This window comes from Macaca nemestrina, chromosome 14, assembly GCF_043159975.1.
Source record: "Macaca nemestrina isolate mMacNem1 chromosome 14, mMacNem.hap1, whole genome shotgun sequence".
NCBI classification, from domain to species: Eukaryota; Metazoa; Chordata; class Mammalia; order Primates; family Cercopithecidae; genus Macaca; species Macaca nemestrina.
The window spans coordinates 2,060,694-2,084,941 of NC_092138.1; the positions used below are offsets into that span (position 1 = coordinate 2,060,694).

The 24,248-nt window shown below is 42.6% G+C and overlaps 1 protein-coding gene across 30 annotated transcripts in view; it reads right to left on the reverse strand.

Annotated features, from left to right (window-relative positions):
* Positions 1–24,248, reverse strand: part of LOC105498918 (cell division cycle 14B) — a 142,859-nt gene that overhangs the window by 82,335 nt on the left and 36,276 nt on the right. For 25 of the 30 annotated variants that reach the window (XR_011612287.1, XR_011612286.1, XR_011612283.1 and 22 more), the window contains exons 2-4: positions 4,447–4,537; positions 3,827–3,902; positions 1,726–1,818 (exon numbers count right to left, since the gene is read on the reverse strand). Coding sequence is in view for 22 of the 30 variants with exons in the window: in XM_071077464.1 (XP_070933565.1) it covers positions 1,726–1,818; positions 3,827–3,902; positions 4,447–4,537 (260 nt within the window). In the remaining 8 variants the exon portion in view is untranslated. Of the gene's footprint in view, positions 1–1,725; positions 1,819–3,826; positions 3,903–4,446; positions 4,567–5,819; positions 7,491–24,248 lie in introns of those variants that run through there. The other 5 variants (XM_071077461.1, XM_071077465.1, XM_011771304.3 and 2 more) reach the window with 5 other exon arrangements.

Consider the following 24,248-nt stretch of genomic DNA (forward strand, 5'->3'; position numbering starts at 1 on the left):
GCCCACGTTCAAGCCATTCTCCTGCCTCATCCTCCCGAGTCGCTGGGGCTACAGGCGCTGCCGCCACGCCCGCCAAATTACTAAAGCTTTCTTTTTTTCAGGCTTTTGCTGCAAGCACAAGAAACACCAAGAGAGGCTGGGAAAGGAAAACACCAATATATCTGGGTACGCTTATGAAACCAAATTTTAATAGACAGAATCTATAACCTATGTTTCATACTTTCAGGGATGATAATAAATTTTGAAGTTTTCTCAGAAACTGTTTTTTTTTTTTTTTTTGGAGACAAAGTCTCACTCACTGTCACCCAGGCTGGAGTGCAGTGGCACAATCTCAGCTCAGGGCAATTTCCAACTCCCGGATTCAAGGGATTCTCCTGCCTCAGCCTCCTGAGCAGCTGGGACTACAGGCGTGCGCCACCACACCCAGCTAATTTTTGTATTTTTAGTAGAGACAGGATTTCACCGTGTTGGGCAGGCTGATCTCGTACCCTGACCTCAAGCGATCTGCCTGCCTCGGCCTCCCAATCAGAAGCATTTAATTCAACTACTTTTGTAAGCATAAATAAGAACACAAAACAAAGACCTTAATCACTGCTGTTAATGATATACCTTAAACATAAAAAGGAAAATTATTAAATCTTGAGGTACAATTTCAACTAGTATCACCAACTTTTGGACTAGTCTTTGTAAATTCCAGATTAGCAAACTGTACTCCAGAAAATAATTTTAAAAGGGTCTGGTAAGGCATGCCAGAGATAAGGAGCAAGCTAGAAGTACAGAAGAAAGAACTTAAAGAGCTCCAAAAGCAACCCTTTTTTTCAAGTCTAGGAGAGAGTAACTATTCCACTGATGGTGGGGTGGGGGCGGAAGAAATATCCCCTGGCCACTCCCCACTGAACAGAGTGGCCGGCTTTCCTACCACCAAACACATGGGGGTACTGCCCTGGAGGAACTCTAAGCTGGCTCTGGAAAATGGCAGCTTTCAGGGCCCCTGCAGATGAATCCACTGGGTGCCAAACAAAATATGACTCTTCAAAAAACAAATCGTTTCCATCACAGTTACAAATAAATGAAATTCACAACTCTTATGTAAATACTGCTATTCCAAGCACGTTTCCAATGATCCAAATGGAGCACCTGATGGCATGTGTATGTAATCCATGTGGTATGTAACCCATCTTCCGACAACACTGACATCCCATGGCCTCCTGCTAGATGTTTTGATGAGAAAGGAGATGACCTTAATTAGGGGAAAAATGCCTAGATTCAAATTTTATAAAGCACTCAAGTGATGTGCTTTAATTTTCTTAAAAATGTTTAGATAATTAATAGTGGGGTCCTGACCCCAGTAAGATGATTTTACAACTCACTAAATGGATCACAAGTGAATAGAAATGCTTTGCAGCACGATTTTCCACACTTAAGTGCCATATAACATAAACCTTTGCCAAAGTAGTTGGTCACTTTTTAAAAAAATATAGACTTTTTTCCCCGAGCAGTTTTAGGTTCACAGCAAAACTAAGTGGAAGGTACAGGAGATCTCTCATCTACCCGCTCCTTCCACATAAGCACAGCTTCCTTGAGTTGGTCAATTTTTTAAAAGCAATACATGTTCTTGCTGGAGAGAAATCAAGACATTATCTTGATTTCAAAATTCTGACTGCAAATGTAAAGAAGCACTGTTGTGTGCATTTTTATGAATACATTAGGAAAACAAATACTTACCATGTAGCATCCAACAAGGAAGGCAGCATTTGCTTGTTTTCTCTGATCAGAGCCAGTAAAATGAACAATTTTCTTCCTTAACATTGTAATGGACTGCATAAAAATAAATAGCTGTTAACATTTTCTTTTTAATTTCAAGTCTTCCACAATTTCATTTTGTGATGAAGATTAATTCCAAATCCCACAATGTATAACCATTCGCATTATTAGCAAGACCTTTGAAAAGATGAAGATTGATACCCACAAATACCATATAACTTCCCATAAAAAGGCACATTCTGGGATGAGAATGGACATACAATTAGAGAAGAGGGGAGGAGACATGAATGGACATATGCTTAAAGCACGGGCTGCCTCAAAAAGAACAAAGCAAGAGTGATAGAAAAGACAACCTTTCCTTCTGTTTGGTTTTTAAAGAAATTTAAAAAGTTAAAATAAAAAGGTCTACAGAATTGTCTACAGTGTTATAAGCCAGGGCAGTGAATAACCAGGGGAGGCGTGTGCAGAGACAGGAACTGGAAGACAGCATGGAGGGCTGCTGTGAGGCGCCGCCAGTGCACTGCTCCTGACCTGGTGATCAAGATAATCATCTATGTATATTCCATTTGTGAAAGTTTACCGAGCTCTACATCCATGATGTGTATATATTTCTATTTATATGTTAAAATTTTTCTGGCAGGTGCGGTGGCTCACGCCTGTAATCCCAGTACTTGGGGAGGCTGAGGCAGACGGATCACGAGGTCTGGAGTTTGAGACCAGCCTGACCAACATGGTGACACTCCATCTCTACTAAAAATACAAATATTAGCTGGGCGTGGTGGCGCAGCACGCGCCTGCAATCCCAGCTACTCAGGAGGCTGAGGCAGGAGAATCCTTTGAACCAGGGAGGTGGAAGTTACAGTGAGCCCAGAATGATCCATTGCGCTCCAGCCTGGGCAACAAGAGCGAAACTCTGTCTCAGGAAAGAAAAAAAAAAAAAAAAAAGAAAAGGAAGAAGAAAAAATGGACTGAAACATTTTTGGTTGACCCAAAGACTAAAAGTCCACAGATGGTTGAGTACAGGAAAAAAAAAAAAAAATTTCCAAAATTAAAGCAAAGGAACAAATGCTGGGGGAAGAGAGAATTATTTTTAGCTTCCTAGCCCTGCATGAAACAAAAGACCTGCTACTGGCAACTGGAAAAAGGAGGGGGAACTCAAATGCACAAGGCCAGAAATAGTTATACTCCTATTTAAGAAAGGCAAAAAAGAAGAGTCTCTAGCTTTGTAGCAATATGTAGTGAACAGAGCTTTGATGGTCAAAGAAAAACATCTGCCTTACCCATAAATTTTTAATTAAAGCATGTTAAAATTCTAATTAAAAATAAATTTTATTTCCTCTCTGTACTCCATTAAAGTTTTTTTTAAGTGCCTGTCCCACAAAGCAGTATTTTCTAGTTGAGAATTTACAGTGACTGATTTGGAACTGCTAGTAAGCAGTACATACATAACTTCCTACCGTGCATGGCCAACAATTCAGTGTTTTACATACACAAATGTGGTCCAAGTTCAAACCAATACAAATATACTTGCATAACTCTCAGTGATACAGCCTTAATGACGTACTATTTGCCCTAGATTCTCATGCCCCTTAATTGTATGTATGAAGGATTATGTAGTACAATATCACGGGAGTTTCAAAATAGGAGAGAAAGTAAGATGAGTTCATCTTTCTTGTTAGTTTGTTATCACTCCCCATCAAAATGAAGGCAGAAAGAACAACAGCCAGAGCAAGGGAAGAGTTTCTCTTGTTAGGTTTCAGTTCCATTAGGTCAGACAATACACGGTTCACTTAATTAACTGATTCCCACTTTGGCTTTTCAAGTATTTGGGCATCACTAACTCAAACTAGAACCAAATGACTCAAACTGTTCATTCAAAATTCTAGAAAACAAATATATACACTGTGACCTTATACAATAAAAAAAACATATGCATGTCCCAAACACCACCGCAGTGAAAAACATGGCATTTCGTTTTTAAAAAGAGATGTTTTCCTTACTTTCGTCCCCCATATCAAGCTAACAATGATTACTTAAGTCAAATCTTAAATAAAGACTTTACCTTTAATTTCTTATTTATCTTGCAACAATATCTGTAAACCATTGCCAGATTGAGTGGTCCAAAATCTGCGTAGAAGCTTTAAAAATGAAAAATAAAAATGTGATGTACATTCTAGATGCTCTGAATATAAATGCCTTTTTTGGGTCTATAAGATCAAATTAAGATGAGAAAGCATATACCAAATAGTTATGGGCCAATACAACTTAAAGGTACTGTTTTACTAGTGGAAGACTATTCTAGTAAATAATGCCTATTCAAAAATACCACAAGTGCTACAACGCCTATATGTAACCTCAATGAACATGAACATACCTTCTAAATTAAAAAGGGTGTTTTTCCACACATATTTCCAAGGGCAAAACCACAATATCTTACTTAGTACACATTTATATCTCATTGTAGTGTAAATATTAGATTAGCAAATCTAAAAGTTTAAATTTAGGGAGGTTTTTTATTTTTACTCTAAAGGTTTATGTTATTACTACAGGTGAAAAACAAGTATCCTGTAATTAGCAACCAACAGATTTATAATTTTCCCAGGCTGTCCCATTTATAACCATACCTTTAGATTCTTCAAAAAAAAAAAAAAAAGTTACAATCTTTGAAAGAGCAATACTTACTTCTCATATTCAAGTTCATTATCTATGCTGAAATAATGTACATTTGATGCACTCTTTGGTCTGCTGTAGAGAATGGCAAAACAAAGGCGATCTGAAATGGAAAAATTGCAATGTTCCTTCCTGCAGGTTACAAAAAACGTTTCATATATCATGACACAACTCTTTTCAGATGAAGTCCATTTTTCATTTTATTTCATGCACGTTTCAGATGGTAGGAGTGGTAATGGGTAATTACAAAATATTCTGGCTATTTGGGTGGGTAATAATCAATGAGCACATTTTTAAAAGAGAAACTGCCTTTAACCGTAAGTTTCAAAAGTGGTGATTTTTCATGTGGTGACATGATTTCTAAACAAACCTATTTTTGTAAAAGTTTAGCTCGCCTGGATTAAGACATTTCAGCAAATTGCAGCATGCATATGATGGCTAGCATCAACCTTCTAAGTTTCTAGATGAATTTCACTACGTTTTTCAAGACATCCTAAAAAGTCATTTCAGTAAGAAACTATTTTTTTTTTTCTTAAAGAGAAAGAATGCTTTCAAAATTGCTTCAAAATTATCACTTACAGCTATAGAACAAACCATATGTTTCTCCAACTGTTCTCAGGGATCACTTCTTTCTAACTTGGAATCACTACTTCGGTATTTTTACAATTAGACAAATTACCATTAAAACAGAAGCAATGAGAGGTTTCTGCACGATGGGTCTGAGATCAATCTGTGTTGCATAAAAGCAGTTAGGCTGCTGTGAGGTCAGCAAGAATGGTAATGAGTAGTAAGGCCAGGAGGCTCCACCCTTATTCCTTGCCTAAAAATCCTCGGGTGAAATAAAATCATCCACAATATCTAACAGTAATACTAGTGGTGCTAAGAAAATACACTCACAACGTGGCAAAATCAAGTACAGCCTTTAAAACATATATACTTTCAGCAGAGCCAGCTGGCACCCTTTCCCCAAATGGTAAACTTTTTTTTTTTTTTTGATCTGCAATTCAACTCATGCAACTGCTGCGTTTATTTCCTTGTAAACTCCTCAGCTAAAATTTCTTGCAACCACAAACACTCAAACGGGTGACAGGGCTTAATCCTTTCCAACCACAAGGGCCTTTGATCCCTGTGACAGAGCCCAAGGATCTCGCTCCCGCGGGTGGGGAGGTGCAGCTCACCTACTAGGCTCAGATGCAGGCACGCTAGGGTCACAGCCGACCACGAGCGCTGAAGCCCAGAGCCTGAGGACAAGTGCCGAGGCCACCCACGCGCAGGAGACAGAGCCGGCCGGGGCCCAGACTAGGGGCACCTCCCGGCCAGCGCCGCCCGCCCCGTCCCAGCGCGGGTGCCTGAGTCCCCGGGAAGCCCCCGCCCTCCCGGCTCACCTTTGATCACCTCCGCCACCAGAGCGGCCCCCGCGCCCTCCCGGCTCATGACTCCAAAGCATCTGGAAGGCGGGGCAGAGGCAAGGACGGCCAGCCGCCGAGAGGGGAGGCGCCGCGACCACACCCCCGAAGTTTAAAAAACAAAGTTTAAAGGGCCGCGCGGGGCAGCGGGCGCAGCGACACCCCTCGGCGGCCCAACGGCCGGACGCGACAGCGCAACCCCGGAAGTCCCCAACTCCTGGAAACAGCCCGGTGGGCGACGAGGGCGCGGGGAGGGACAGCACCCCGCCCCACCTCCTACTTTCTTCCCCCGGCCCCCGCCCCGCCGCTTCGCCGCCCGCCTTCCCTCCCCAGCGGGGAACGCGGGGCGGCCTGTGCCTGCCAGGGCTCGAGTCCCAAACACCCCGCAGAGGGGACGTGGGTCAGACGCCAGCGGGCCTGCCCGGGAAGCGTCTGGGAAAGCTCCTTAGCGATTAAAGGACTTCGTGCAAAAGGGCTCGGTCCCAGACCAGGGACAGACCCGAGGGTGACGCCGGCCGGGGCGGGGGCCTCCTGGCTCCTCCCACGCCGCAGTCCTGCCGCCAGGAGGTGCTGCAGCCGAGCCAGGCCCGGGCCCCTGCAGGGCGCTCTCCCGGAGCAGGGCCCAGCGCACCCTCGCTCCGCCAAGACCCGCCAAGTGACCCAGCAGGGCCGGGTCTGATGGAAAACAGGCATCTTCAAAATCGTGCAAGATTTCCTGAGATCAGCTGCCTCAGAGAAAACGCTCTTCTTTTAATTGTGCAAGATTTAAAGGCAACCCTCTGGTCATGCGTTCCTTTAAAGGGACGGTTTGGAATGGTTTAAAGACAGAAATGTTGACGCCCGTTTTAAACAACCATTTAAAATGATTGTAGAGATAGAGAGTAGAAGGATGGTTATCGGAGGCTGGGAAAGGTAGTGTGGGGGTAATGGGCACAAAAAAAAAAAAAAAACAGTACAAATGAATAAGACCTAGCATTTCACAGCACAACAGGGTGTGGGTGACTATAGTCCACAATAGCTTAATTGTACATTTAAAAATAACTAAGAGTACAATTGGAGTGTCTGTAACACAAAAAAATGCTTGAGGGGATGGATACCCCATTCTCCATGATGCGATTATTGTGCATTGCCTGCCTGTATCAAAACATCTCATGCACCCCATAAATATATACACCTACTTGTACCCACAAAAATTAAACATTAAATAAAATATATTCTAAACCTGTGTTTGTATTTTAATCTCAAGTGAAAAAAATTGAAATCCAGCATAAGCATGATCCCAGTTGTTACAGATACCAAGGTGCTGGGACTGGGGTTCATTTTCATTCCCTCCTGTGTTTTCCCAAGTTTTCTGTAGGAAAGTGTTACTTTATACATACTTTTGCCTCAAAAGTAAACCTGCATACCTCCTAATCTTATTCTACAATTCCAGATGGATCAAAGACTTCTTAAAATATATTTTTAAAACCATGAATTCTTTTTTATACTCTCCAACTGGGGAAGACCTTGCTAAATGATACAAAATCTAAAAGCCACAAACACATTTTTAAGCAGTTTTCACAGCAAAAGACACATAAACGAAATCAAGAGATAAACTGGAAAAATATTTTAAATTCATCTCGAGAAGATACCTAACTTCAGTTTTATGTTATCACAAAAGAAATGCAAAATTCCACTATGAGGTACTACTTTTTCCTCAGACGGGCAAAACTCAAGAGAGTTGGGTAAGGTGCTGCGGCGTGTCGGGAGGTCGAGGGCACTCACATACATCGCCTGTGGGTGGGAATACAAACTGAGCCACCTCCATGGAGCCAACAAATGGGAAGTTCGGCAGAAATGTTAAAGACTGAAAACTGAAAACTAGCCAGACGTGGCGGCTCACGCCTGTAATCACAGCATTTTGGGAGGCCAAGGCGGATGGATCATCTGAGGTTAGGCATTCGAGCCCAGCCCGGTCAACATGGTGAAACTCCGCCTCTACTAAAAATACAAAAAATTAGCCAGTCGTGTTGGTGCACGCCTGTCATCCCAGCTACTTGGGAGGCTGAGACTGGTGAACCGCTTGAACCCGGGAGGTGGAGGTTGCAGTGAGCCAAGATCACGCTTTTGCACTCCAGCCTGGGCAACAAGAACGAAATTCCGTCTCAAAAGAAAAAAAAAAAGAAAACTGAAAACTAAAGATAGCCAAGATGGACTGTTAAGTACTACCACTTCTATGTGTGAGTTTAAATCCTACATACACATGTATACGATTATAGATGAAATCATGGGTAGCAAATAGGGAATGTTAAGAGAGATTTATGCCTTTTTACAGCTTTTGCATTGTACCATGTATTACCTATTCAAAATCACACCGCTTTTAAAAAGTCAACTTGCGGCCGGGCGCGGTGGCTCAAGCCTGTAATCCCAGCACTTTGGGAGGCCGAGACGGGCGGATCACGAGGTCAGGAGATCGAGACCATCCTGGCTAACACGGTGAAACCCCGTCTCTACTAAAAAATACAAAAAACTAGCCGGGCGAGGTGGCGGCGCCTGTAGTCCCAGCTACTTGGGAGGCTGAGGCAGGAGAATGGCGTAAACCCGGGAGGCGGAGCTTGCAGTGAGCTGAGATCCGGCCACTGCACTCCAGCCCGGGCGACAGAGCCAGACTCCGTCTCAAAAAAAAAAAAAAAAAAAAAAAAAGTCAACTTGCAGGCTAACAGTGTTTTTCCAAAGCTGACTCTTGATCAAGATAGGAAGCATCTAATGAGCACAGTAGGAGGCAACCTGGAAAATATCCTTTGCGCGCATTTAAACAAGGGAACTGGTTAGTAACATGTTTTGGTTTCTACCTATCTCTTGCAATTCCAGTTTCTTTCAAAAAGCCCAATTTAAACTAGAAAAGTAGCTAGATAGAAAAGGGAAGAAATTTTCCCTCCCAGCCCAAACCTTAAGTTCAATTCCCTAAGGAGTATTTTATGTATTACAGGCAGGGGAAAATCACTTATTTCTGATGTGCAATTATCTCTACATAATGCCAATATTTTATTGTTAGAGTAACACACCAATAAAGTACTACAGAAACTACGGTGCTGGGTTGAGGGTCATTTATTAGGACCTGGAACCAGAAACAGGGCTTTTTTTTTTTTTTTTTTTTTTTTTTTTTTTTTTTTTGACGGAGTCTCGCTCTGTCGCCCAGGCTGGAGTGCAGTGGTGCAATCTTGGCTCACTGCAACCTCCACCTCCCAGGCTCAAGCGATTCTCCTGCCTCAGCCTCCCAAGTAGCTGGGATTACAGTCGCATGCCACCACTCCCAGCTAATTTTTAGTAGAGGTGTCAAACTCCCGACCTCAAGTGATCCACCCGCTTTGGCCTCCTAAAGTGCTGGAATTATAGACATGAGTCACCGTGCCCAGCTGAAATAGGGCTCTTTACAAAGTTTTGCTTAAAGCTTGACGATTAACTTTATAATCCTGTTAAAAATCCATGTATCCCCCCATTGATGTTTCTGTTGTCAGAAACAGAAAGCAGCAGTCATCTTTTTGCCTATACGTCCCTGTCGCACCACATCATCATTCCTGCTTCTTTGACTAATATGATATGGGAGAAGGAAACAAAATCTCATGATTTAAAAATGTTGGTAAAAATATTTAGGCCGGCCGCGGTGGCTCACGCCTGTAATCCCAGCACTTTGGGAGGCCGAGACGGGTGGATCACGAGGTCAGGAGATCGAGACCATCCTGGCTAACACGGTGAAACCCCGTCTCTACTAAAAATACAAAAAATTAGCCGGGCATGGTGGCGGCGCCTGTAGTCCCAGCTCCACGGGAGGCTGAGGTGGGAGAATGGCGTGAACCCGGGAGGCAGAGCTTGCAGTGAGTCAAGATCGCGCCACTGCACTCCAGCCTGGGCAACAGAGCGAGACTTCATCTCAAAACAAAACAAAACAAAACAAAAAAAACTTAAAATCCATCCTTGGGCCTAATGTGTCTGTAGGTTTGATTTGACTTTTGGGCTTCCAGGTTGACTGCCTTTTCCTTTAGCAACTATCTGTTAAATTTGAAATGAAAAACATTTTCCTGGATAACAGCTATAGGTATTTGGGGATAATTAACCATAAAACAGAGAAATATGTAGGAGTTCGTGGGAATTATAATAAAGTATGTGCTTGTTAATAGGAAAGATTTAAAGAGCCCTATTTGGACCTAGAGACACAGTGGACTTTCTCCACTTTGTATTTCCCCCTTGAACTGGGTGGACGGCCTTCACAGGTCCTGGCAGAGCCAATGGAGAAACGGACAGCTTCCCTACAGCTGGGGGAAGTCAACCTCTGCTGAGTTACCACAGACAGGCAGAAAGGAGATTTGACATGCTAGGGAGCAGGAGAGAACAGGCTCCACCTGAACACAGACTGCCCCTCAGAGACAGGACCACAGACATTAGGCTGTCATCTGTATTAGTCGCTTGTTTTTTGAGGGAAGGAAAGAACATGGGGAGCAGAGGAACAAATGTTCATGAAAGTACTGATTAACAAAGCAGCAGCAGCGGCATTACCCACTCAAATGACAATGATAACCAACGATGATGGAGAGTTCAGATGATGGAGAGTTCAGAGCCACGTATTGTATTCAGCTCATTATACCCCATGAGGTTAGTACTACCAGGGTCAACTAGCCCTAAGGAGGTGGAGTGACTAACCTGCACAAGGTTACAAAGCTTGCTGGGAAGTGGCAGAATTGGGATCTGAACACAGGCTATTGGATCTGAAGCATAAGATTAAGTCCTAGCCTCAAAGACTTACCCAAATGTAAGTCAACAGTAACTAAAACAATAGGATTTTAGCACAGCAATGTACAATCTGGACCCAGACATATATGAACACTTATAAGAAAACTGATTATTTCAATTCAGTAACAAAGAAGGCCTTATCCAATATGAGGCAGGTGTTTACACGTATGAAAAGAAAATGAGATGCTAATATCACATATTTATAAAACACACCACAGAGGAAATAATTTTGAAAAAGCTATCAGATAACTATAAAATTAAAATGGATTTTTTTTTGGGGGGACGGAGTCTCCCTCTGTTGCCAGGCTGGAGTGCAGTAGCGCAATCTCGGCTCACTGCAACCTCCGCTTCCTGGGTTCAAGCGATTCTCCTGCCTCAGCCTCCCGAGTACAAGCGCCTGCCACCGCGCCCGGCTAATTTTGTGTTTTTAGTACAGACTGGGTTTCATCATGTTGGCCAGGATGATCTCAATCTCCTGACCTCGTGATCCGCCCACCTCGGCCTCCCAAAGTGCTGGGATTACAGGTGTGAGCCACCGTGCCCAGGCTATAATGAATTATTTTATTTTTTTTTTCTTCTGGTTCCCAAGTTTTATTCACGAACTCATACAAAATATTCCAGATAAATGAATTTTAATCCTCATCTTCCTCCTCTTATTTGTCCTGGCTAATTCGGAAGTAACGTAATTCATAACAATGAATAATTTTATAATTTAACACGCAGGACTTTAAAGTGTGACACAAAACAAGTCACAAAGGGAAAAACTAGGAGAGACTTGGGGGAAAACACCTATAATAAAAGTTAATTATCACAACAGATAAAATGTCTCTCCAAAGCAGTATCACCATCTGTGATATTATAATTATATACCTATTGGTTTTGATCCACAGATCCTAGCTCCCAACTCCCATAACTTTTGTTACAATATCTTGTTATATGCTGGGTGCTGTGGACCTCAGAAAGCCAGCCTTGGGAAACAGAATCTCTCTGACCGTTTCCTGCTCTCCTCTCCCCAGCCCAAGGCAGGGCTCTAATATGATTGTGAGCTGTAAGACCCTCATTCCACAAAGCATCCCGTCCCATCCCCTGGAGGAAGGCATGCTGCCCTGAGAGGCTGGAAGAATCTGAACAGACAGGCCTTGCTGCATGTAGATTATACCCTTTTTGTCCAATCAAATTTCAACACAGTTGCCCATCCTTCAATCATGGACAAGCAACGAAATCTCCACCAAAGGCCCAAAGGACAGGGTTCACAGGACTTCTGGAGAGCTGAACCATGGAGGCTGACAGAAAGGTGAGTGAGAATTCATCCACATGCCCGGAGGGTGGTGTACCCCAGCTCCACGGGGTCAGAAGCTCCTGCACTTGGGACCCTTCCAGACCTCACCTGGTGCATCTCTTCCTGTGGTTGTTTATCTGTATCCTTTAAAATAGCCTTCATAATAAACTAGTAAGCGAGTTTCCCTGATTCCTCCAGCAAATTAATTGAACCCAAAGAGGGGATCCCGGGAACCCCAACTTGAAGCCAGTCAGTCAGAAGTTGCTGAGGCCCAGACTTGTGACTTGTGGGAAGAAGGGGGTAGTTTTGGGGACTGAACCCTCAACCTGTGAGATCTGATGCTATCTCCAGGTAGATGGTGTCAAAATTGAACGGGAGGACACCCAACTGGTGTCTGCCACAGAAATCCACACATATTACAGAGGTATTTTGTGCTGATAATTGCTGTGTTGGTGTGACAGCAGAAAAACAGTTTGAGTTTTTCCCTAACACAACCCAAGAGAAAAAAATCTAGAAAGGCTATGAACACTCAATTCAGAAAAGAAATACAAACGGTCAACAGCATATGAAAAGAAAATTAATCTTATTCAACGTAGAAAGAAAAAAAAAGCCTATCAACATGAACAGATTACAGAAAAAAGTCACATGATTATCTCATTAAATACAGAAAAGGAAGTCATTAAAATCAACACTCATTTCCAATTAAGTCTTTGAACAATGGAGCTAAAAGAGAACTTCCTTAAGCTGATAAAGATTGTTGCAACAGCAAATATCACACTTCATACCTTAACTTTAGAAGCATCCCTATAAAATAAAAAGCAAGAAAAACTTCCCACTATCATTACCTCTATTTAACAATGTAATAACTGGAAGTGCTAGCTGACATCAAGATACAAAAAGGAAATCAGAGAAAACTGGAAAGGAAGAATCAAAACTGTCCTTATTTGCAGGCGATTGTCTATCTAAAAAATACAGACAAGAAGCTGGGCGCAGTGGTTCACGCCTGTAATCCCAGCACTTTGGGAGGCCGAGGCGGGTGGATCACCTGAGGTCAGGAGTTCGAGACCAGCCCTATCAAAATGGTGAAACCCTGTCTCTACTAAAAATACAAAAAATTAACTAGGTGTGGGTGGCCCGCACCTGTAATCCCAGCTACTTAGGAGGCTGAGGCAGGAGAATCGCTTGAACCTGGCAAGCGGAGGTTGCCATGAGACCAGATCGTGCCACTGCACTCCAGCCTGGGTGACAGAGTAAGACTCTGTCTCAAGAAAAAAAAAAAAAAAAACAGATGAGAATCGGCAAACTACTCAAATAAATAAAATAATAAAGTTTTGCAATGTTTCTGAATACAAAAACCAACAGCTTTTCTATCTACTTGTAATAAGCAATTATGAAATGTAATAGAGAAAAAAAGATGTGCATATCCCTTATGGATAAATGGAGAAATAAAGTAGGTTTATCAACAGGATGACTCAATATCATAAAGATGGTCATTTCCCTCAAAAGAAATGCAATTCTGATCAAAATCTCAACAGGTCTTTTCATGAAACCTGACATGCTAATACATGTAAATTGCATGCTAATGTATGGATTAAATGTAATAAATTTACATGTTACATGTAATAAATTACATGAAATATGACATGTTAATACATATAAATTAATCCAGAAGATCACAGGGCCAAGAAGAACCAAAAACATTTTGAAAAAGAATAAGAAGGCCGGGCGCAGTGACTCACGCCTGTAATCCCAGCACTTTGGAAGGCCAAGGTGGGCGGATCACGAGGTCAGGAGATCAAGACCATCCTGGCTAACAAAGTGAAAGCCGGTCTCTACTAAAAATACAAAAACTTAGCTGGGCATGCTGGTGGGCGCCTGTAGTCAAAGCTACTTGGGAGGCTAAGGCAGGAGAATGGCGTGAACCTGGGAGGCGGAGCTTGCAGTGAGCCGAGATTGTGCCGCTGCACTCCAGCCTGGGCGACAGAGTGAGACTCTGTCTCAAAAAAAAAAAAAAAAAAAAAAAAAAAAGAACAAGAAGGGGGCTCTTGCTCTACCATATATTAAAACTTACGGCCGGGCGCGGTGGCTCAAGCCTGTAATCCCAGCACTTTGGGAGGCCGAGACGGGTGGAGCACGAGGTCAGGAGATCGAGACCATCCTGGCTAACACGGTGAAACCCCGTCTCTACTAAAAAATACAAAAAACTAGCCGGGCGAGGTGGCGGCGACTGTAGTCCCAGCTGCTCGCGAGGCTGAGGCAGGAGAATGGTGTGAACCCGGGAGGCGGAGCCTGCAGTGAGCTGAGATCCGGCCACTGCACTCCAGCCTGGGTGACAGAGCAAGACTCCATCTCAAAAAATAAATAAATAAATAAATAAATAAATAAAACTTACAAGAATTTAAGCAGTATTGGCACAGTGTACTACTGGCACAGATATAACAGGCAAAGATGAGAGCCACATATACATGGAAACATCACATGTGACATTAGGGGCATTACACATCGATGGATGAAGAATACTCAGTACACGTGAGACAACTGGTGTCCGTGTTGTTGGGGGTGGGGGAGGGAAGAAATTTGATCCCTATCTCATACCATACACCACTACCCACCAAAGGCAAAAAAATACCTCAAGTGGATTAAAAACCTAGATATGAAAGTTGTATAAGAATATATGGGAAAATAACTCAGCTTAGTGAAACAGGGATGGATTTCTTTTTTACTCAAAACAAAAAACACCCAAACTGTAAAGTAAAAGATTGAGAAACTTGATTACATAAAGATTTAGTGTTTCAATACAAAAATTAGCTGGGAGCTGGCACCACTGCACTCCAGCCTGTGCAACAAGAGCGAAACTCCGTCACACACACACACACACACACACACACACACACAAAGATTTAATATTTCTGTTCAACACAGGAGCCCAGAAACAAAATTTAAAAACATAACTCACAGACTAGGAGAAGAACATACAATGTATAAAACTAAGAAAGTGTCAGTATTTAGAATTTACAAAGCACCATACATCAAAGAGGAAAAAGCTAACACCCCAGTCAATACCGTGAGCAGAGAGTGAAATAAGAAATGCACGAGATGAAGAAGACTAACTATCCTTTCTGCTCCTTTTTCAGACTGACCGAACCTACAATTAGTATGGTTCTGGTTCTATACCCTGTGATGAATTGAGTTCATTCGTCAGAATAAGCTGTGACAACAAATAACCCTGAAATCTTAGGGATGTGATTTATAACGGATGTTTACTTCTTGCCGGTGCTACATGTTCCCCGCAGATAAGAGGGTGGAGGAGGCACTATTCTACACAGTCACCCGTGGATCTGGGGTGTCGAAGGCTCTACCCCGTTTGCAGACGCACTGTCTGGAATTTGTCCTTGTGGTTGTCCGACGTGCCAGTGACTGCTTGCGCAAGTAATTCCAGTTGCCTTCGGATCTAAATGCCCACACAGATAAACCAAGCGTGGTAATTTTAATCTTTGTCTGCTTAACTCCTGTGTTTCTCAATCAGCTGGTCTGGAACTAAGGTAGAAAAAAGTAATCTTATCTACAGAAGCCCTAGACATCTCCCCCAACATTATGTTAGTCTCCATACTCATTTGCGTCTCTGAAATACTTTATAAATGAGTTTTTTTTTTTTTTTAAGGGAGGCACTAGAAGAACTATGTAAGTTTTCATACTTTCCAAATCACTACACCAAGAGAGAAAATGAAACTGAGAAAATGTTAGCAAGGCACCCAAGAACAAGAAGAAATATTATGGCAAACAAACCCGAATAAGATGGTGGGAATCAGTCCAAACATACAAGCTATCATTTTACAATGCAAAACAAAATTCACCTGTTAAAAGACAAGATTTTCAAAATGAGTTTGAAAAATTCAAGCTAAGCTGGGCTCACATAATCCCAGCATTTTGGGAGGCCGAGACAAGAGGATCCCCTGAATCTGAACAAGAAAGTGAGATACCATCTCTACCAAAAACAAACCAAAAAACCCCAAAAAGTCCTCAAGCTATATGTTTAATAAAGGCAATAAAAACAAAGCCTTACAGAAGAAATTGAAATGAAAGGATAGACAAAGGTATGCTATACAGTTGCTAGGAAAAAAGAAAGCAGCAATATTAACATCAGATAAAACAGATTTCAGAGGCCAGGCTCGGTGGCTCACGCCTGTAATCCCAGCACTTTGGGAGGCCGAGGTGGGTGGATCACCTGAGGTCAAGAGTTTGAGACCAGCCTGGCCAACATGGTGAACCGTCATCTAAATACTAAAAACACAAAAATTAGCTGGGCATGGTGGCGGGCACCTGTAATCCCAGCTACTTGGGAGGTTAAGGCAGAAGAATTGCTTGAACCCAGGAGGCGGAGGCTGCAGTCAGCTGAGATAGCGCCACTGCACTCCAGCCTGTGCAATAGAGCAAAAACTCCGTCTCAAAAAAAAAAAAAAAGGAATTCACAATGAAAAGCAATTAAAAGACAAAGGTGTTTAATGTTTAAAGATATATAATCACCAGGCGTGGTGGCTCATGCCTGTAATCCCAGCACTTTAGGAAGCTGAGGTAGGTGGATCACTTGTGGTCAGGAGTTCGAGATCAGCCTGGCCAACATCACGAAACCCCTTCTCTACTAAAAATACAAAAATTAGCTGGGCATGGTGGCGGGGAATACCTGTAATCCCAGATACTCAGGAAGCTGAGGCAGGAGAATTGCTTGAACCCGGGAGGCAGAGACTGAAGTGAGCTGAGATCAAGCCACTGCACTCCAAACAGGGCGACAGAGCGAGACTCCATCTCAAAAAAAAAAAAAAAAAAAGAAAGATATAATTTACCAAAAGATTATAACCATCACACATAACGACAGATTTTAAATCTATCAAGCAAAAACAAGTGAAAATAGGAGTAATTAGTACATCCATAATCATAGAAGACTAAACACACTTCAAAAAAATGAAATAAGTAATTAGTGGCATGACCCAGTAGATAGAACTGTTTTCAACATAGAACACATAAACTTTTCAAATAGGGTATTCAGTTGTCATGTGTTAGGTCACGAGGAAATCTCAACAAATTCTGGAAAGCAGAAACCATACACAAGGGCCATGTTCAATGACTACAATACAATAACAGAAATGTTTTGGCGGGGCACGGTGGCTCACGCTTGTAATCCCAACACTTTGGGAGGCTGAGGTGGGTGGATCACTAGAGGTCAGGAGTTCGAGACCAGCCTGGCCAACATGGTAAAACCCAGTCTCTACTAAAAATACAAAATTGGCTGGTGTGGTGGCGTGTACCTGTAATCCCAGTTTCTCAGGAGGCTGAGGCAGGAGAATTGCTTGAACCTGGGAGGTGTAAGTTGCGGTGAGCAAAGATCGCACCACTGCACTCCAGCCTGGGTGACAGAGCGAGACTCCATCTCCAAAAAAAAAAAAAAGTTTAGAGGAGAAGATCATAAAAAATCTATCAATCTATCAATATGGAAACATTTAAAACCCATTTCTAAATAACCTTGCAATAATGGGGCATTCAAAGAAAATTCAACACAAATTACTTGAAGAGTAATGTCAGTAAGAATTCTTATTTAAATCTACGGAACGTAGGCAAACAAAAATCTGAGGAAAACTATTTGTCTAAAAATGTCTCCCTCTATCACACCATTTACAAAAAAATTAATTATTTCTGGATTAAAAAGTTGAACATACTAGTTCTGGCTCTCCACAACCCAGACCACAGTGGGACTGCTTGTGCTGACTGCTTCAGGGTTAAGTGAACAGAGGTGAGAATGCTACTCCCAGGCCAGACCACTAATCCATGGTGCAAAACGCCACAGACCTCTCCCTCTATCCTGCAGCATTTAAGATGACAGCGGCAGTACTTTTAGAAAGCTGACAGTATTTACATACAACAAATAAATAGAGCACATCTTCTGACTCAGTAATTCCAGTTCTAGATTTACATACAACAGAAATTCATACACATGTTCACCAAGAAAGGTATTTTTTAAAAGCTCCTAGAATCATTATTTATAATAGGCAAACACTGAAAACAACCCAAATGACTAGAAACAATAGAATCGAATGCTGGGTGCTTCCTTATAGTAGAATATTACATGGCAATTAGCGTGCCTGAGCTACAGCCACACACATCACAAACAATGCACACAAACATTTAGTGAAAAGCTGGAAGAAAAAAAGAGTAAATACAGTATGATTCCATTCATATAGATTTCAAAACCAGACAAATCTATGGCAATACAAATCAGGGTAGTGTTTGTCCTTGAAGGGGGTGGTCACCAGGAAATGACACAGAGGGTGGTTCCTGACGTGTGATGATACTTTCGTTTCTGAGACAGAGCCTACCTCTGTCACCTGGACTGGAGGGCAGTGATGCAATCACAGTTCACTGCAACCTCTGCCTCCCAGGCTCAAGCAATGCTCTCACCTCAACCTCCCAAGTAGCTGGAACCACAAACACGTACCACTACACCTGGCTAATTTTGTATTTTTTGTAGAGGTGGGTTTCACCATGTTGCCCAGGCTGGTCTTGAACTCCTGGGCTCAAGGGATCCTCCCACCTCAGCCTCCTGAGTAGTAGGGACTACAGGCATGCGTGCCACCACACCTGGTTAATTTTTGTCTCCCTGTATTGCCCAGACTGGTCTTGAACTCCTGGGCTCAAGCAATCCTCCTGCCTCGGCCCCTGAAAGTGCTGAGATGACAGGTGTGAGCCATCGTGCCAGGCCTATGGTGATGTCCTGTTTCTCCATCCATCTGCTACTTACTTACCCAGGACGTTCACAAGGTGTTTACAGAGCTGTGCACATTTCTGTGTGTGTATGTATCACACATTACAGATATATCTACATATATGTATTATAAAATAAATATGACTTCATTTACATTACGCTCAATAAAAAGTTACAGATGAAGTAGCCATGCTCCACCAGCCTGGTTTGCGGGAGTAATAGTTCTTACCTAACCAGTGATGGACATGTGTCATGAGCAAAAAAAATCTTTGCTTGTCACATGCCACTAAGACTTTGGGGCTGCCATCACAACATAGCCTAGCCTAGCCTAACTGATACACGGTTTAAAACTTAGACACAAAAAGGAAAAGTTATTAAGAAAAAAGACTGTTAAATGTACAGAACACACTATAAGCATATTTTTAAAGAAAACAGGGTGGGAGAAAAGTGTGATACTGGAGCCAACCTGAAAAACTCCAACAGTCAAAGAAAGAACAATGTGAGCAACAAAATAAGTATACAATATTGGATTTTAATCCAAAGTGTAAAATAATATGCATGAATCCATACTGCCATAAGTGATTGAGTAAATAAATGCAGAGGAGACAAATCTTCCTCATAGAACAATTCCAAATTATATATACGTAGCTACTTCTCTCCAAGAAGTGATGCTTAACCCCTCTGCCCCTTTGAGTGTGGACTGGACTTAGGTGACTTGTTTCGAAGAATACAGTGTGGAAAGGGAAAAAGAGTAACTTTACAGAAGAGAAACTTAGCAAACACGATTTTAACCAAATGACTGTGACTAACCCGTGATGTCATGTGGATTTCATGTACCTCTGACAAGATGTGATAGAAGGGCACTTTACCTTCTGTGGTACTCATGCCAAAAATCCAGTCTAGTCATGAGGAAAACAAGCAGACATACCCAATTTGAAGGACATTCTACAAAATACCTGACCCGTTCTCCTCAAAACTGTCAAGATGACGAAAAACAAGGAAAGGCTGACAAACTTTCACAGACCTTAGGTGGCTAGGCAGATGACAGCTAAACGCAATGTGGATTGAAATTCAGAATAGAGAAAGGTTCATGGGAAAGCTGGTGAAATCCCAATAAAGTCTACAGTATACTTAATAATAATATATCAGTATTGGTTTCTTTTTTTTTGAGACGGAGTCTAACTCTGTTGCCCAGGCTGGAGTGCAGTGGTGCCATCTCGGCTCACTGCAACCTCTGCTTCCCGGGTTCCAGTGATTCTCCTGCCTCAGCCTCCCAAGTAGCTGGGATTACAGGCATGCGCCACCATGCCTGGCTAATTTTTGTATTTTTAGTAGAGACAGGGTTTCACCATGTTGGCCATGCTGGTCTCGGACCCCTGACCTCAGGTGATCCGCCTGCCTTGGCCTCCCAAAGTGCTGGAATTATAGGCGTGAGCCACCGTGCCCAGCCCAGTGCTGGTTTCTTAAAGCGCCACAGTAATGTAAGATGATGTTATGGACTGAATTGTGCGCCTAAAATTCTTATGCCGAGGCCCTGACCCCCAATGTGACTACTGGGAATAGGGCCTTTAAGGAGGAAATCAAGGTCAAACAAGGTCATACAGGTGGGACTGACAGCCTTATAAGAAGAGAGATACGGGCCGGGCGCGGTGGCTCACGAGGTCAGGAGATCGAGACCATCCTGGCTAACATGGTGAAACCCCATCTCTTACAAAAATGAGCCAGGCGTGGTGGTGGGCACCTGCAGTCCCAGCTACTTGGGAGGCTGAGGCAGAAGAATGGCGTGAACCCGGGAGGCGGAGCTTGCAGTGAGCCGAGATCGTGCCACCGCACTCCAGCCTGGGGGACAGAGTGAGACTCCGTCTCAAAAAAAAAAGAGAGAGAGAGAGAGATGCCAGAGCACTCTCTCCCACTGAATGCACAGAGGAAAGGCCATGTGGAGGTACAGGGAGAAGGCGGTAGTCTGCAAGCCAAGGAGAGAGTCCTCAGGAGAAGTCAATCCTGCTGGCTCCTTGTTCTTGGACGTCCTAAGCTCCAGAACTGTGACAAAATGCGTTTGTTGTCTACGCCACGCAGACTATGCATAGTATATTCTGTCACAGCAGCCCTAGATGATGAAGACAGATGACAACACTAGAGAAAAGTGAAACTGCATGAGGCGGACACAGGAATGCTCTACTATTCTTATAACTTTTCTGTAACTCTAAAAGCTTTTTTGTTTTTTTTTAAGCAACTGACTAGGAGAAACTATTTGTAGCTTCCATAACAAGGAATAGATATAAATATAAAACTATTTCTATAAAAATCTTAAAATTATACACAGTGCAATGAAAATAATCATATATTAAAAAGGCAAACCAGAAAAATAAATACAGATGACCAAAAACCATGTGACATATTTGGCCTGATTAGTAATGAGAAAAATGAAAATTATAAAATAATGAAATTTCATTTCATGTCATCCAGTTGGGAAAAAATTAAAATATTGATAGCAATCCTAGGCAAAGGTTGTGGGAAGATTGCTACATTTTTCTTTGAGATCTTCCCTCTTTTTTTTGCCCAGGCTGGAGCGCAATGGCCTGATTTCAGCTCACCGCAACCTCCGCCTCCCGGGTTCAAGCGATTCTCCTGCTTCAGCCTCCTGAGTAGCTAGGATTACAGGCATGCACCACCACGCCTGGCTAATTTTGTATTTTTAGTAGAGATGCGGTTTCTCCATGTTGGTCAGGCTAGTCTTGAATTTCCAACCTCAGGTGATCCGCCCACCTCAGCCTCCCCAAGTGCTGGGATTACAGGCGCACGCCACTGTGCCTGGCTAGACTGACACTTTTTTACAAAGACGGTGAGGCTGTAAATAGATAGGGGCGTTCTGGAGGGCAATCTGGCAGAATCTGTTATGCCTGTTAACTGGTAACCCAGCCAATCCCTCTCTTGAAATCGACCTGAGACAAATCCTGGCATAGGAGTACTAAGAAGCAATTGACAGGTGTTCACTCTAGCAGTGTCTGCAGTAAGACTAAATGGAAATAACTGTCATTAATAGGGCAATAATTAAAGTATGGCAGTCATACTATCACTTAAAATTAATAAAGTAGATCGATATGTAATCTTTCCACAGTCATACAAGGATCAACTAAGTATTTAAAAAACCTAATTGCATGATATATGTAAACAAAATAAATCAAAACTAAGCCTTATTTCTAAGGTAAATTTATATGTATAAAAATAAACAGATTTAAGCTCGGCACGGTGGCTCATGCCTGTTATCCTAACACTTTGGGAGGCAGAGGTAGGAGGATCACAAGGCCCAGAGTTCAAGATCAGCCTGATCAAGATAGTGAAACCCCGTCTTCTACTAAAAATACAAAAATTAGCCAGGCGTGGTGGCACATGCCTGTAATCCCAGCTACTCAGGAGGCTGAGGCAGGAGAATCACTGGAACCCGGGAGGCGGAGGTTGAGGTGAGCTGAGACTGCACCACTGCACTCCAACCTGGGCAACAAGAGGGAGACTCCGTCTCAAAAACGAAAAAAATAAATAACAGATTTGTATCCACTGAAGGACAAGAAGAAAATAAATAAATAAACAATCTTCTAAAATAAAGATAAACAGAGGGCCAGACACAGTGGCTCACACCTATAGTTCCAGCTACTTGGGAGGCTGAGGCAGGAGGATCACTTGAGCCCAGGAGGTTGAGGTCACAGCATGTTATGATTGCAGCACTGCACTCGAGCCTGGGCGATAGAGACCTCATCCCTAAAAAAATTAAATTAATCAAAAAATAAACAGAAAGGCAACAGAAAAATGCCCCCACCGAAGAATTACAGTGGTTACCAAGAAGATGGAACTGGGATTTGGGGGCAGGGAAGGAAGCTTTCACTTTTTGAGTATTACGTGGGTTTGAACGTGTTGGTGTTAGTTCATAAGTGAAAATATATTCCTCTGGGGAGTGAGGGAAGGTTGAGGAGGAAGCCTTTCACCTTTCACAGTTATGTCCCCCTCAACCTTAGTGCCCTCTGCATCCCTGTTCAGTGTGGTCAAACAACCGCTATTTCCTGCCAGGACAAGATCCACCCTCCCAGCACAGACACAAGGTTAAACACAGCATCGGTAGCTAGCACTCTGAAATGGAAAGATGCGATAACAACTCCAGCCAGTTGCCTTTCATCATCATCCTTCCTTATCTTAGTTATCCCCTGCAGCCCTGGCTGCAGACACAAAGCTGACTCCCAGTGCGCTTCCCGGGGAGAACAGAGGGACAGCTCCATCAGCAAGCTCTCTGCTTCTCCTTCTGTTTTCCGACAAGGGGCACTGAAACATAAGTCACTGGAAAAAACCTCTCCAGTCCCCATCCCACATGCTGTCCGTCAATATGACACTGTAAAAAGTAAAGTAGAGGTTCCTCTTCAAAGACTTTCCTCCCCGTCTAATTAGGAATAGTAACTTCTCCTAGAAGCAAAATTTATCCAAAGACCTGTGCTAACATTCTTAAATATCTGCTAGCCGTAATAAAAAAATCAATATACTTTATGTGTTTAGCTCCCACAATTTAGCCTAAGTATTTGCCCTGGCATGCTTATACTGGTCCAAGCATTAGGTCACAGCCTGTTCCCCTTCCTTATTTAAAAGTGTTTTTACCTTTCTCAGCATTCCACAAGTTACTTCCTTCTTCCTTTGTTCCACTCTACCTTTGCCTCTTTTAAAAAGTTCTAAGTTGCTAGCCAATCGGGACAAATACGGAATGTAAGGTACGGCTCCAGCCAATGGAAACCGGACACAGCAGCAGGGTGGGTCCGTCAGGTTATAAATGACCCTGTCTTCTTTGTTTGGTGTACTCTCGTGGCAAAACTGCTGGTGAGTGTACCCTTTCTGCAGTAAAAATGGCCTTGCTAAAATAAATTAAATTTATGTTCAAGTGCTACTTCTTTATGGCACCAAGGAACAAACATTTCAAACAACACAAAAGCAAAATTAAGAGTTCAAGACCTTAGTTTCCTTTGTCACTGGATGCTGTGTAATTAAACTATCATCTGAGACTTTCACCAGATTTACTAATTAAATTGATCAGGAGAGAGTATGGACTATCCAGATGAATTCTGCTTACTAATTTTATATAATGTGCCTGGGTTGTTAATTAATTTAACTTCAGAGACAAGGATAAAACATATATGATTGGTTTAAGCTACACCAGGGAGTCGATCAGGCAGATCTGGCGGCAGCTGCTCAAATCAGAAACTTACACTCCAGAGATGGATGGCCATTATTAAGGCAGGAAGTCACATTCCAGAAGTAATACAGTAGCTCTTCTGTTATCCATACCTCTGGAAAATTTATAATTCAAATACTGGGCACCAAAAATATTTTTATTGGTAAAATCAGTGGTGTGTTCATCAGAATAATCCCTGTTAGAAAGGGGCTCTCATTGGTGAAATTAGTGACCGTCCACATATGCAAATTTGCATAAAATATTTTACAGATACACCCCACATTTGCATGAACAGATTAGAGGAATCTAACGAGACTGTTCTTCAGGGAAAGTGTTTGATACTTCAGTCTGGATGCATAAACCAGCACCACCATCCAGCTACCGGTTGTGAGTATTGATTTA